This window comes from Ranitomeya imitator, chromosome 8 (genome assembly GCF_032444005.1).
Source record: "Ranitomeya imitator isolate aRanImi1 chromosome 8, aRanImi1.pri, whole genome shotgun sequence".
Taxonomy (NCBI): domain Eukaryota; kingdom Metazoa; phylum Chordata; class Amphibia; order Anura; family Dendrobatidae; genus Ranitomeya; species Ranitomeya imitator.
In genome coordinates, this window is record NC_091289.1 from 24,839,887 (window position 1) to 24,854,150 (window position 14,264).

Below are 14,264 nucleotides of genomic sequence, written 5' to 3' on the forward strand. Positions count from 1 at the left end.
ACCATGGTGACGACAGATAAGAGGGGGTTCTCTAACCATCGCCCAGCGGCTATAGATTACCAGGGTAATGACAGATAAGAGGGGGTTCTCCAACCATCGCCCAGCGGCTATAGATTACCAGGGTAATGACAGATAAGAGTTGGTTCTCCAACCATCGCCCAGCGGCTATAGATTACCAGGGTGACGACAGATAAGAGGGGGTTCTCCAACCATCGGCTATAGATTACCAGGGTGACGACAGATAAGAGGGGGTTCTCCAACCATCGCCCAGCGGCTATAGATTACCAGGGTTACAACAGATAAGAGGCGGTTGTCCAACCATCGCCCAGCGGCTATAGATTACCAGGGTAATGACAGAGAAGAGGCGGTTCTCCAACCATCGCGCAGCGGCTATAGATTACCAGGGTGACGACAGATAAGAGGCAGTTCTCCAACCATCGCCCAGCGGCTATAGATTACCAGGGTAATGACAGATAAGAGGCGGTTCTCCAACCATCGCCCAGCGGCTATAGATTACCAGAGTAATGACAGATAAGAGGCGGTTCTCCAACCATCACGCAGCGGCTATAGATTACCAGGGTAATGACAGATAAGAGGGGGTTCTCCAACCATCGCCCAGCGGCTATAGATTACCAGAGTAATGACAGATAAGAGGGGGTTCTCCAACCATCGCCCAGCGGCTATAGATTACCAGAGTAATGACAGATAAGAGGCGGTTCTCCACCCATCGCCCAGCGGCTATAGATTACCAGGGTAATGACACATAAGAGGTGGTTCTCCAGCCATCGCCCAGCGGCTATAGATTACCAGGGTGACGACAGGTAAGTGGTGGTTCTCCAGCCATCTTGCAGCGGCCAGAGTACCCTTGTGGCCAATGGAACAGGATGTCCAAATCAAGCAACACCAGCTCTACCTTTAACTCCTGGCGGTTTTGTTTATTTTTTTCTCCATAACCTTTTTCTTTCTATATCCAAATCTATATAACAGCCTAATTATTGCGAGACGACTTGTGGTTTTGAATTAAAGCCTACATTATACCATATAATGTACTGAAAATTGAAAAAAACATCGAAATGCGCCGAAATAAAACAAATTTTGCCATTGCATTTTGTCTTTATGGTCATAGAAGAGAACATCAATATTTTCTCCTTATAAAAGCAGATTTTTTTTAATTTCATATCCAGATTGTAGGATTCAGACGCATTTCAACCTCATTAGCATTCGTCACATTCTGTCCTTAATACCTTTTAAAACCATGAACCTCTGCTGCTATGCCAATAAATTACAACCATTCATTCATTTAGCTGCATGAATGCGGACTTATTTAAAAGGTGTCTTCCAGGACTTTATTATTGCTAATTGTAGGGAGCCGGCTGTCAGTCAGCATAACATCAGTAGGTTTACCTGTCGACAGCGTGGAAGGGAAAAAGCGGCTGCGGTGACTGGAGGTCAAGGGAACGAGGAGAATCGCAGGAAAAGATCAGCGCAGGAAAAGATCAGCGCAGGGCAGAACAGGACAGGCAGGTAGTTCACAACTCGCTGATCATCTGACCACCGGAACCCCCCACAACCCTAAGAACAGGACCCTGCATTCCCATCCTGAAAAAGGTGACAGTGCACATGCATTGCCCCCGCACCGTTCACTGATGGAAATAGCGGAGTGCAGCGCTGGGCAGCCACACAGACAACGAATGAATGGGGCAGGATTTGAGCATGCGCACCTACACTCCATTGCAGAGCCCCAATCTCGGGATCCCAAGGTGCCCCTAGTGACTAGCAAGTTATCACCTATCCCATGAATAAGGATATATGGATTTTTGGAGGGAACAACAAGGAATATGAGAACTTTCCTCAGTGGAGCATCACACACCCCAAAATGTGAAACCCCCCCCAAAAAAGCCACGGATTTTAATTAGGTTTGTAACTTTAATATTATACTCATTTTTTATTTCTTTAATCTAGGTTATATTTACACATCGCCCATTGTACTGTAACCTGGTAACGTGATTCTCCAGGACAGTAGGATTACAGCAATACAAACTTGTATAGTTCTTTTTTTTTAAGTTTAGAAATTTGTAAAAGAAAAAAAAAATTGGGTTATGTCACCAAATTTGATCTTTTTTCCATTGATTGGCCGTTATTACAGCTTGATATTATGTGGCGAGCTGTTTTTTGTGGTACCATTTTGGAGTATACACGTTTTGATTTTTTTTTTTTATTGCTTTACGGCATGGATTAAATCATTTTATAATTTGATAGTTCAGACGTTTACTGACGCGGCGCTAGACAATATGTTTATATCTGAATTTTTTTTTTTTCATTTTTATTGATCTTAGAATACTTGAACCTGTAACCTAAGAAAATGGATAGATCACTGGTTTTATTTTTTTCAATATCACAGAATAGTTTGCCTTTATATAGGGAAACCGATGGTCTCCTATGAGGCCCAGCTGTAGAACCAACACGGCAGCCATGTGTGACGTCAGCAGGCCCCTAAATCTGCCCTGGTGATTGGTGAGCAGCGGAGGAGAGGTAGCGCTTCATCTGAGAAGGGGAGTATAGCAGTGTTTTTTTAAATTTTTTTATGCCTGCAAAATTTGGGGTATATGAAAATTAATCCAGGACACCCCCCCCCTTTAAGGAACGACCTACCTCCACATCTGGGAGTTAAGATGTTTGTCCACCATGAAGTTAAGTGCACATCGGATGTGGTCCCACCGCTTGTCAAAAACGTAATATCCTCTTCCAATCTGTCTGCTACCAAACGAGCAAAACTGTGGGGAGACACAAAAAGGGACATTGTACGTCATTTGCCGGCACGACCCGCTTTACTCGGCGCGGCACTTCTGTATTACTTACAGCTGCTGGTCGAGGGTGATGGTCTGAATAATGACAGTCCAGTTTTTCGGCGGATTCTTCTTTCTCGTCCCCTTCCCCCTCGTCGCTGGACAAGCGGGAGGATGGCTCAGCTGCAGGTACTACTGGTTGTGGAGACTCGTGCACTGATGGGGAGCCATTGGGAGCGTTACCACTGTGCTGCGCCGGGTAACCTGATGGCCTGGAGAGACCGCCAGAATAACAGACAGATGAGACCGTTCACAAGTAACGACAGTATATCGGCAAAGTTAGACGTAGCTATATTATTTTACTACTCTACACGCTTTTTTTCTGCAATTTAAGCTCTTCTTGTTAAAAGTTAAAAAAAAAAAAAAAAAATCTCATAAAAATGCAAAAATACCCAACATCGCATGTAATTGTGCACAGGTTATCAATATAAAGCCTTATTGAGAAATTAATGTCCTCGTTAGGTGCCAATTATCAGCTACCATATGGCATGGAGAGCTCTGGGACCCTCACCGACCAGAATGGAGGAAGACCAGTGATTCTAGTCTGGCCGCTGAAATCTCAGGGAGGGCCAATCATGGGTAACATGCTGTCGCCCCTTCACAGTGGTACCGCAATTTCCGGCCACGTGTGGGCCCCATTCAAAGGATTACATTTCCTGGGGGTATGGAAAACAATATAGTACGCAGAGCTGAACTTGGAGGGCCCTAAAGGATGGAGCTCTAGCGAATTGTGTTCATATGAAATTCAGACTACTAAGAAGCCCCCCAAAAAAGTATCAGAAAGTAGATGATTCTGAAAGAGGAGACAATGGAGTTTAGGTCGCACCTTGGAAGACTGGGGTTGTGAGGCTTAGCCTTGCTGGGTACCGAAGGCTTCACTTCAGGGGCAGAGAGTCCATGAGAATTTTGGTGCGTTTCCTGGGAAGATTTTGAAGGTGAGGGATGCGGTTCCCTGAGCGCAGGCGTCTGTTGCTGTTGCTGTTCAGCTTGACGTAGCAGTTCTTTTTCCCTGGTTTTACTTTTGTGCTCGGCTAATAACACATCAAAACCTTTCTTGCGCCCTTGTACTGCTCTCCTGTAGCCTAAGGAATGTGTCTGGTGGGAGAAGGAAAAGAAAAGATTAATACACACGTAGACAACATACACACATAGAAAACATACATAACAAACACACAGACCACATGTACACGTGCAGATACACATGAAGACAACATACACACGCAGACAACATCCACACGTAGACAACATCCGCGCGCAGACAACACACGCGCGTAGACAACACACGCGCGTAGACAACACACGCGCGTAGACAACACACGCGCGTAGACAACACGCGCGCGTAGACAACACGCGCGCGTAGACGACAACACGCACGTAGACAACACCGCAAGTAGACAACATACGCACGTAGACGATAACACGCACGTAGACACACGAACGTAAACACACGCATGTAGACAACACCCGTAGACAACACTGCAAGTAGACAACACATGCACGTAGACAACACACGAACGTAAACACCCGCACGTAGACAACACCCGCATGTATATAACATCCGCACGTAGACAATATAAACACATATATACTGTGTGGAACACACAAACATGGAGGATGTTGGAACAATACAAAGTGCTCAACAGAGTATAGAAAAAGTTCTTTTTTGCCCCCATTAAAGCCTCTTCAGAGGACGTCTATAATATTAAAACCAAATTCTATTTGGGAAACCATATTTTCCATAATCTAATGATAAATTACGTGTCCCCTGCCGCTGTGTCTTCACCCTGAGAGTTGTTCCCCTATGATCTGGAATCTTCAGGAGTGCGCTGCTCCCCTGCCTCCTGGGAGAGGTGTGCTCCTGCTTGACTGGCAGTCTGGACCAGCGGTATCGCTGTGCGTTTTCTGATGCGGCTATACAAGGCAGTGTTGCCTCTACACCATCAAAATTGGCACCAAAGATGTCCAGACTGGGCGTTATTGGTGCACGCCAGCGACCCAAAGCAACTCTTACAAGCTCTAATTGGAAAGTGCTTGTAGCCACTGCACATTTGGGGGTCGATAAACAAAAGTAAAAATCCCTCTGTGCTAGCTGCTAATTTTTTAAAAGAACTTTCCAATTTTAGCCACTTAAGGTAATGAGGATAATAAATCTTTAATAACATCCTGCGTGAGTGACCATATACAAGCGGAAATATTCCCGGCCCGACTGCAGGTCCCATACATTTAGTCGGAGTATAGGACTCGCGATCAGAGAAAGTACAGCCATGGTGTGATGTGGGGCGCACTCACCTTGCATGTCAGAGATCTAGTGCACGGCTTCTTTGTCTCAACATCGACAACTCCACAGTGTATATCAGGGTCAAACTCTCGATCTGGGCAGGAAAAGACACAGGGTGAATAAGAATATCAACTATGCGGTATAAACCCAATGTAATAAGAGCTAAGCAAAAAATCTCAGAAAAACAGTTTAAGCCTTTTGGATCAGGACAATTTTGGGTTTAGAGACCTGGATCATTTTTTTATTTTTTTTTTAAATTTTTTAAATTATTTTTAATTCATTTTTTTTATTGCACAGACAACTGAACAAAGCTTTGCTGTTTCCAGGTCACCTTGCACCTTCTACTTACCATTACGGGGCATGCAAGCATTATAATATTATTTTTTATTAATTTAAGAATATGGGACAAAAAAAAATGGAAAAAATAAGAATAAAAAGTTTCATAATGCTTAAAAAACACAACCCAGAACCCCTTTGTCAGCCACCATGTGTATCTATACCTGACAATCTCTTGTGTAAGTGTTTCCTACAGTTCGTGTCCTCTTGCTTCTTTTCCACATTTGGAGGAGTTGAGAGAATTCCTTTACCATTTGGTATCTGTCCAGGGGAAGGCAAAGGTGGCTTTGGTATTGATTGCCAATTAAGGCCAGTCTTTACTGAGGAGCTGACAGAAGAGGAGCAGGTAGAGCCAGCAGCGGATTTGGAGAAGGCGCCGTCCGTCTTTGGGATTGTATGCATCTTCTCCACCTTAACAGACGGCGTCATTCTGGGGTACAGAAGGTGCAGAGACTCGTATCAATACACGGATAGAAGTCGTATGATGAAAAACACTGCACACCAAAACAATGCACGCCTGGGATTAATAATGCACGGGCATTTATGTGCAAAGGACAATAAAAGTTAAAGGGGTTCTCCGCTTTGGACAATATCTACTTGTTAAGCCTCATTCACATGTACCTTTTTTTCACGGATAGCACTTGTATCTATGACAGGCCTATGAGGCTGTGATTTTTTTGTGTGTGTACCAAGTGATCCATACAAAATGACAGAGAAATGTCCGATATTGATCAGAGTGTTGGATCGAACTTGGCAATGAAAGGCTTTGGGTCAGTGGGGGGAAAAAATAAAACAGGTTGCACTCCGATGGAGTCTAAGTGGTGTCATATTTTTTTTTCCACTTTTTTCATCAGTGACTAAACGCTGACGGCACTCAATGGAACTCTTCCGTCAAGAGCACTGTCAAGAGTATGGTCAAGAGTTCCGCCAAAAGCACCGTCAAGGGTTCCGCCAAGAGTTCCGTCAAGAGCACAGTCAAGGGTTCCGTCAAGAGCACCGTCAAGAGTTCCATCAAGAGCACCGTCAAAGGCTTCGTCAAGAGTACCGTCAAGAGCACAGTCAAGGGTTCTGTCAAGAGCACTGTCAAGAGTTCCACCAAGAGCACCGTCAAGGGCTTCGTCAAGAGCACCGTCAAGGGTTTCATCAAGAGTTCCGTCAAGAGCACCATCAATTCTTGATGGAACTCTGACCGCTTTTTTTTCTCGTGCGTAAAAAAAAAAACCCTGGCCTGTGAATAAGGCCTTAACCCTTGCCAAAAAGCTGATCACCAAATTTTCCCTTGACGATCAACTGTGACCTGTTGGGAAAAGTAGCAGTAAGTACTCAATTTCCCTGCAGCACCACCAGAGGGGAAATTAAGTATTACACAGTGTTTGTTCAAGTCAATGGTTTGCCTGTTCGACTCCGGCCAGAATGAGTCCTCCAGAGGCAGAGACGCTCTTTAAAACCTTCTGCACTTCACTGAGGCTTCTCATCTTTTGGCCATCTTCTTTAAAATTAGAATAGAGAATTAAAAAAAATATATGGGGTTTTCTAAAGTGGAGAATCATAAAGGTGATTTCCAGAATTTTACATTATGGCTTCTCCTTGCACGATCGGTGGAACTGACCCGGATTATTGCTGCTCTGCAGTACCAGGCTTCGTATTATGCTCATTAATAGGGTCTCCAACGTGAAACCAATATTTATGGAAATGATGGAGATAGTGGAGTGCCACGCCGGGCTACCTTTGTCAGGTGCAACCATGATACTCCATTAAAGGGAATGGGGACCCCAATTCTTGTAATCAGTGATCAGACATTACCTACCTATATCCCACTTTTATTATTTAGGTCCATTCTGATCTGTACTGCCATTTTCTAAGGAGCCACTTACATTTTGTCTAGTGATGTCTTGCTTTGCACAGAATGCATCCACCTGTTGCTTCCACCTATCTGTAGCTTTTCTTTGTTTTCTTTGGGAGATTTGATCAGCTTGGAGTTGGAGGAGGCACTACCGCTTGCACTGCTGGACGTACGGGTGCTGCTGCCGCCGCCCGCGCGGCTTTTTGTCGAAGGCAGGGAGGAGTGGAGGGAGTACAGGGAGGATGATGGAGGTGTTAGAGGGGCTTTGCTGGAAGACCCATGTCTTCTTTCTGGAATAAAGAAAGGAAAATGAAAAAAAAAATAATTATAATTAAACCCCCCGGGGTTGTAGCTTTGCTCCTATAAAACATTTACACCTTTGATTGGAACAAAAGCAAGTGGCCAATTCATCATAGTCGGAGATCTCCCTGGGCATAGGCCGTCTGCGATACAAGTTGCGCGCTCCGGCATGACTCAGGCACTTTATTACAAGCTGCCTTTTAATAGCAATGACAAGAATCCCTCTCCGGCTATTTAAAGAGCAGGTTTCGCTTTTTAAGATGGTAAAGAGATAAGAGAAAGCGAGGAGTGCGACAATGGGCTGCAGATGTGACCGTAGGGACTATTCCGGCAACCCGCAGCCGCATTATCAGACGAGGGATTTGCACAATCAATCAGTCCTGGTGATTATGGACCGACCAATTCTGCTCCGTACGTAGTCACTGGCGTGCAATAACTACTGGTGGTCACGGATATTGAGTCTACAATACGTATCATAGTCAACGATGGCCGGGAGAGCACACAGAAGGACGATGACTGTGCACGGTGCAAGATACGGTCTGTAGGGACCAAGTGGGCGCCAAAGCCATCTGTATTGGGCCTTTATGGCGTCACCTGGAGCCCGAGTTTTCTGTCGCCTAAAAGAAATGAAAACCATTGCCCGCTGTAGGTTGTAAAAAAAATGACAATATTTTCTTTACTCGGTCCACCGCCGAGTCTCAGATATTGGCTGCAGTGCCAAGTTGACAGCACTGCAGCCAATCACCGAGCTCAATGGCTATACCCATGTAGACAGCATGACCCACCGAGAGTCACTGAGCTCACCGAATGGCTGCAGCGTTGTGGTTGTGACTCGGCACTGCAGCCAATCACCGAGCTCAATGGCTATACCCATGTAGACAGCATGACCCACCGAGAGTCACTGAGCTCACCGAATGGCTGCAGCGTTGTGGTTGTGACTCGGCACTGCAGCCAATCACCGAGCTCAATGGCTATACCCATGTAGACAGCATGACCCACCGAGAGTCACTGAGCTCACCGAATGGCTGCAGCGTTGTGGTTGTGACTCGGCACTGCAGCCAATCACCGAGCTCAATGGCTATACCCATGTAGATAGCCTGACCTACCGAGAGTCACTGAGCTCACCGAATGGCTGCAGCGTTGTGGTTGTGACTCGGCACTGCAGCCAATCACCAAGCTCAATGGCTACACCCATGTAGACAGCATGACCCACCGAGAGTCACTGAGCTCACCGAATGGCTGCAGCGTTGTAGTTGTGACTCGGCACTGCAGCCAATCACCAAGCTCAATGGCTACACCCATGTAGACAGCATGACCCACCGAGAGTCACTGAGCTCACCGAATGGCTGCAGCGTTGTGGTTGTGACTCGGCACTGCATCAATCAGACACCGGGAGCAGTGGCCAAGACTCCGAGCTGGACCTTTAAAGGGTGAGTAAAGCCCGGATTGTGGGTGTTTTTTTTTTTTTAAACAATTTGTTCTTTACTCACCCTCCCAGGGTCCAGCTCCGAGTCTCGGCCACTGATCCCGATGTCTGATATTGGATGTCCTGTACAACAACACTGCAGCCAGTCAGTGAGCGGAGCGGCTCTTGGCGGGATATGGGACACCAGGAGCAGTGGCGGAGACTCAGTGCTGGACCCGGGAATGGTAAGTAAAGAACAGTTTTGCTTTTTTCTTTAATAATAATAAATTGCGATTTTGTGAAAGGGGACAAACCCTTTAAGTGATTTTGTGGATGGAATCAGAACTTACCGTAATTATGGGATGTTTACATGAAGAAAAAAAAATTGAAAAACCTATGGCCCCTAAAGAAAAAAATAATCACTTATAACTAAAATTGCACGCATTGCAAAATGATGGCAAGTGCAAAAAAACCCTCCAAAAACTGCAAAGCCACCACTCGTATGTGTAACGTTCCGGTGACACGTTCCGGTGACCCATTACTTCTAGGATGAGTTTATATGTAGCAGTCAATTTGCAGCAAGACCGCAGCATCATAGAAAAAAAAAAAGGATTGCGTTGTCTGTCAGCGATTAGACATTTGGCACCAATTCTGCACATAAGTGATAGACGCCAATTGTGGAATAATCCCAGCGCCAAAGAAACCGGCAGCGTAAATCTGTAAACGTGAGCCGGGCCGATCAGTCATGGAATTTAGGGTTTATCGGGCTCCATGAATCTTATGTGAGCGAGAGCGTCAGATATTTAATAAAAATAGAAAGTGCGGTCACAAGGAAACCTGCTCCGTGTAGATAGCCAGACGCGGATTTGCATAATACATTCATTTACATCCTTACTGCCCTGCGAAGATCTGGTTACAGGCGCTGGGATCAGACATGGCAAAATCTATGTATATGTCACACAGAGTAACAGTGGGCTCGCGCTACTAAACAGAGAGGAATCGGAAATAATGTGAGAAAAAAATAATACATACTCATCATCCCCCATAATCATTACTGCACCACTAGGCCCAAATGAAATATCATCCCCCATAATCATTATTGTATCACTAGGTCAAAAAGAAATATCATCCCCCATAATCATTACTGTATCACTAGGTCAAAAATATCATCCCCCATAATCATTACTGTATCATTAGGTCAAAAATATCATCCCCCATAATCATTACTGTATCATTAGGTCAAAAAGAAATATCATCCCCCATAATCATTACTGTATCACTAGGTCAAAAAGAAATATCATCCCCCATAATCATTACTGTATCACTAGGTCAAAAATATCATCCCCCATAATCATTACTGTATCATTAGGTCAAAAAGAAATATCATCCCCCATAATCATTACTGTATCACTAGGTCAAAAAGAAATATCATCCCCCATAATCATTACTGTATCACTAGGTCAAAAAGAAATATCATCCCCCATAATCATTACTGTATCACTAGGTCAAAAAGAAATATCATCCCCCATAATCATTACTGTATCATTAGGTCAAAAAGAATCATCCTCCATAATAATTACTGTATCACTAGGTCAAAAAGAAATATCATCCCCCATAATCATTACTGTATCATTAGGTCAAAAAGAAATATCATCCCCCATAATCATTACTGTATCACTAGGGCAAAAAGAATCATCCCCCATAATCATTACTGTATCACTAGGGCAAAAAGAAATATCATCCCCCATAATCATTACTATATCACTAGGACAAAATGAAGTATCATCCCCCATAATCATTACTATATCACTAGGTCAAAAATATCATCCCCCATAATCATTACTGTATCCCTAGGTCAAAAAGAAATATCATCCCCCATAATTATTACTGTATCCCTAGGTCTTTATGAAATATCATCCCTCATAATCATTACTGTATCACTAGGTCAAAATGAAGTATCATCCCCCATAATCATTACTATATCATTAGGTCAAAAAGAAATATCATCCCCCATAATCATTACTGTATCACTAGGGCAAAAAGAATCATCCCCCATAATCATTACTGTATCACTAGGTCAAAAAGAAATATCATCCTCCATAATCATTACTGTATCACTAGGGCAAAAATAAATATCATCCCCCATAATCATTACTATATCACTAGGACAAAATGAAGTATCATCCCCCATAATCATTACTGTATCACTAGGTCAAAAATATCATCCCCCATAATCATTACTGTATCATTAGGTCAAAAAGAAATATCATCCCCCATAATCATTACTGTATCCCTAGGTCAAAAAGAAATATCATCCCCCATAATTATTACTGTATCCCTAGGTCTTTATGAAATATCATCCCCCATAATCATTACTGTATCCCTAGGTCAAAAAGAAATATCATCCCCCATAATTATTACTGTATCCCTAGGTCTTTATGAAGTATCATCCTCCATAATCATTACTGTATCACTAGGGCAAAAAGAATCATCCTCCATAATAATTACTGTATCACTAGGTCAAAAAGAAATATCATCCCCCATAATCATTACTGTATCACTAGGGCAAAAAGAAATATCATCCCCCATAATCATTACTGTATCACTAGGGCAAAAAGAAATATCATCCCCCATAATTATTACTGTATCATTAGGTCAAAAAGAATCATCCCCCATAATCATTACTGTATCCCTAGGTCTTTATGAAATATCATCCCTCATAATCATTACTGTATCACTAGGTCAAAATGAAGTATCATCCCCCATAATCATTACTGTATCATTAGGTCAAAAAGAAATATCATCCCCCATAATCATTACTGTATCACTAGGTCAAAAAGAAATATCATCCCCCATAATTATTACTGTATCATTAGGTCAAAAAGAATCATCCCCCATAATCATTACTGTATCCCTAGGTCTTTATGAAATATCATCCCCCATAATCATTACTGTATCACTAGGTCAAAAATATCATCCCTCATAATCATTACTGTATCATTAGGTCAAAAATATCATCCCCCATAATTATTACTGTATCACTAGGTCTTTATGAAATATCATCCCCCATAATCATTACTGTATCACTAGGTCAAAAATATCATCCCTCATAATCATTACTGTATCATTAGGTCAAAAATATCATCCCCCATAATCATTACTGTATCCCTAGGTCTTTATGAAATATCATCCCCCATAATCATTACTGTATCACTAGGTCAAAATGAAATATCATCCCTCATAATCATTACTGTATCATTAGGTCAAAAATATCATCCCCCATAATCATTACTGTATCCCTAGGTCTTTATGAAATATCATCCCCCATAATCATTACTGTATCACTAGGTCAAAATGAAATATCATCCCTCATAATCATTACTGTATCACTAGGGCAAAAAGAATCATCCCCCATAATCATTACTGTATCACTAGGTCAAAAATATCATCCCCCATAATCATTACTGTATCATTAGGTCAAAAAGAAATATCATCCCTCATAATCATTACTGTATCACTAGGTCAAAAAGAAATATCATCCCCCATAATCATTACTGTATCACTAGGTCAAAAAGAAATATCATCCCCCATAATCATTACTGTATCACTAGGTCAAAAAGAAATATCATCCCCCATAATCATTACTGTATCATTAGGTCAAAAAGAATCATCCTCCATAATAATTACTGTATCACTAGGTCAAAAAGAAATATCATCCCCCATAATCATTACTGTATCATTAGGTCAAAAAGAAATATCATCCCCCATAATCATTACTGTATCACTAGGGCAAAAAGAATCATCCCCCATAATCATTACTGTATCACTAGGTCAAAAAGAAATATCATCCCCCATAATTATTACTGTATCCCTAGGTCTTTATGAAATATCATCCCTCATAATCATTACTGTATCACTAGGTCAAAATGAAGTATCATCCCCCATAATCATTACTATATCATTAGGTCAAAAAGAAATATCATCCCCCATAATCATTACTGTATCACTAGGGCAAAAAGAATCATCCCCCATAATCATTACTGTATCACTAGGGCAAAAAGAATCATCCCCCATAATCATTACTGTATCACTAGGTCAAAAAGAAATATCATCCTCCATAATCATTACTGTATCACTAGGGCAAAAATAAATATCATCCCCCATAATCATTACTATATCACTAGGTCAAAAATATCATCCCCCATAATCATTACTGTATCATTAGGTCAAAAAGAAATATCATCCCCCATAATCATTACTGTATCCCTAGGTCAAAAAGAAATATCATCCCCCATAATTATTACTGTATCCCTAGGTCTTTATGAAATATCATCCCCCATAATCATTACTGTATCCCTAGGTCAAAAAGAAATATCATCCCCCATAATTATTACTGTATCCCTAGGTCTTTATGAAGTATCATCCTCCATAATCATTACTGTATCACTAGGGCAAAAAGAATCATCCTCCATAATAATTACTGTATCACTAGGTCAAAAAGAAATATCATCCCCCATAATCATTACTGTATCACTAGGGCAAAAAGAAATATCATCCCCCATAATTATTACTGTATCATTAGGTCAAAAAGAATCATCCCCCATAATCATTACTGTATCCCTAGGTCTTTATGAAATATCATCCCTCATAATCATTACTGTATCACTAGGTCAAAATGAAGTATCATCCCCCATAATCATTACTGTATCATTAGGTCAAAAAGAAATATCATCCCCCATAATCATTACTGTATCACTAGGTCAAAAAGAAATATCATCCCCCATAATTATTACTGTATCATTAGGTCAAAAAGAATCATCCCCCATAATCATTACTGTATCCCTAGGTCTTTATGAAATATCATCCCCCATAATCATTACTGTATCACTAGGTCAAAAATATCATCCCTCATAATCATTACTGTATCATTAGGTCAAAAATATCATCCCCCATAATTATTACTGTATCACTAGGTCTTTATGAAATATCATCCCCCATAATCATTACTGTATCACTAGGTCAAAAATATCATCCCTCATAATCATTACTGTATCATTAGGTCAAAAAGAAATATCATCCCCCATAATCATTACTGTATCACTAGGTCAAAATGAAGTATCATCCCCCATAATCATTACTGTATCACTAGGTCAAAAAGAAATATCATCCCCCATAATTATTACTGTATCATTAGGTCAAAAAGAATCATCCCCCATAATCATTACTGTATCCCTAGGTCTTTATGAAATATCATCC

At 41.8% G+C, this 14,264-nt stretch overlaps 1 protein-coding gene across 2 annotated transcripts in view; it reads right to left on the bottom strand.

Annotated features, from left to right (window-relative positions):
• Positions 1 to 14,264, bottom strand: part of ATXN7 (ataxin 7) — a 128,552-nt gene that overhangs the window by 12,829 nt on the left and 101,459 nt on the right. For both annotated transcript variants that reach the window (XM_069736579.1, XM_069736580.1), the window contains 6 exons: positions 7,335 to 7,593; positions 5,625 to 5,890; positions 5,136 to 5,218; positions 3,673 to 3,941; positions 2,860 to 3,058; positions 2,653 to 2,774 (listed from right to left, as the gene is read on the bottom strand). In XM_069736579.1, the coding sequence (XP_069592680.1) occupies positions 2,653 to 2,774; positions 2,860 to 3,058; positions 3,673 to 3,941; positions 5,136 to 5,218; positions 5,625 to 5,890; positions 7,335 to 7,593 (1,198 nt within the window). The remainder of the gene's footprint in view (positions 1 to 2,652; positions 2,775 to 2,859; positions 3,059 to 3,672; positions 3,942 to 5,135; positions 5,219 to 5,624; positions 5,891 to 7,334; positions 7,594 to 14,264) is intronic.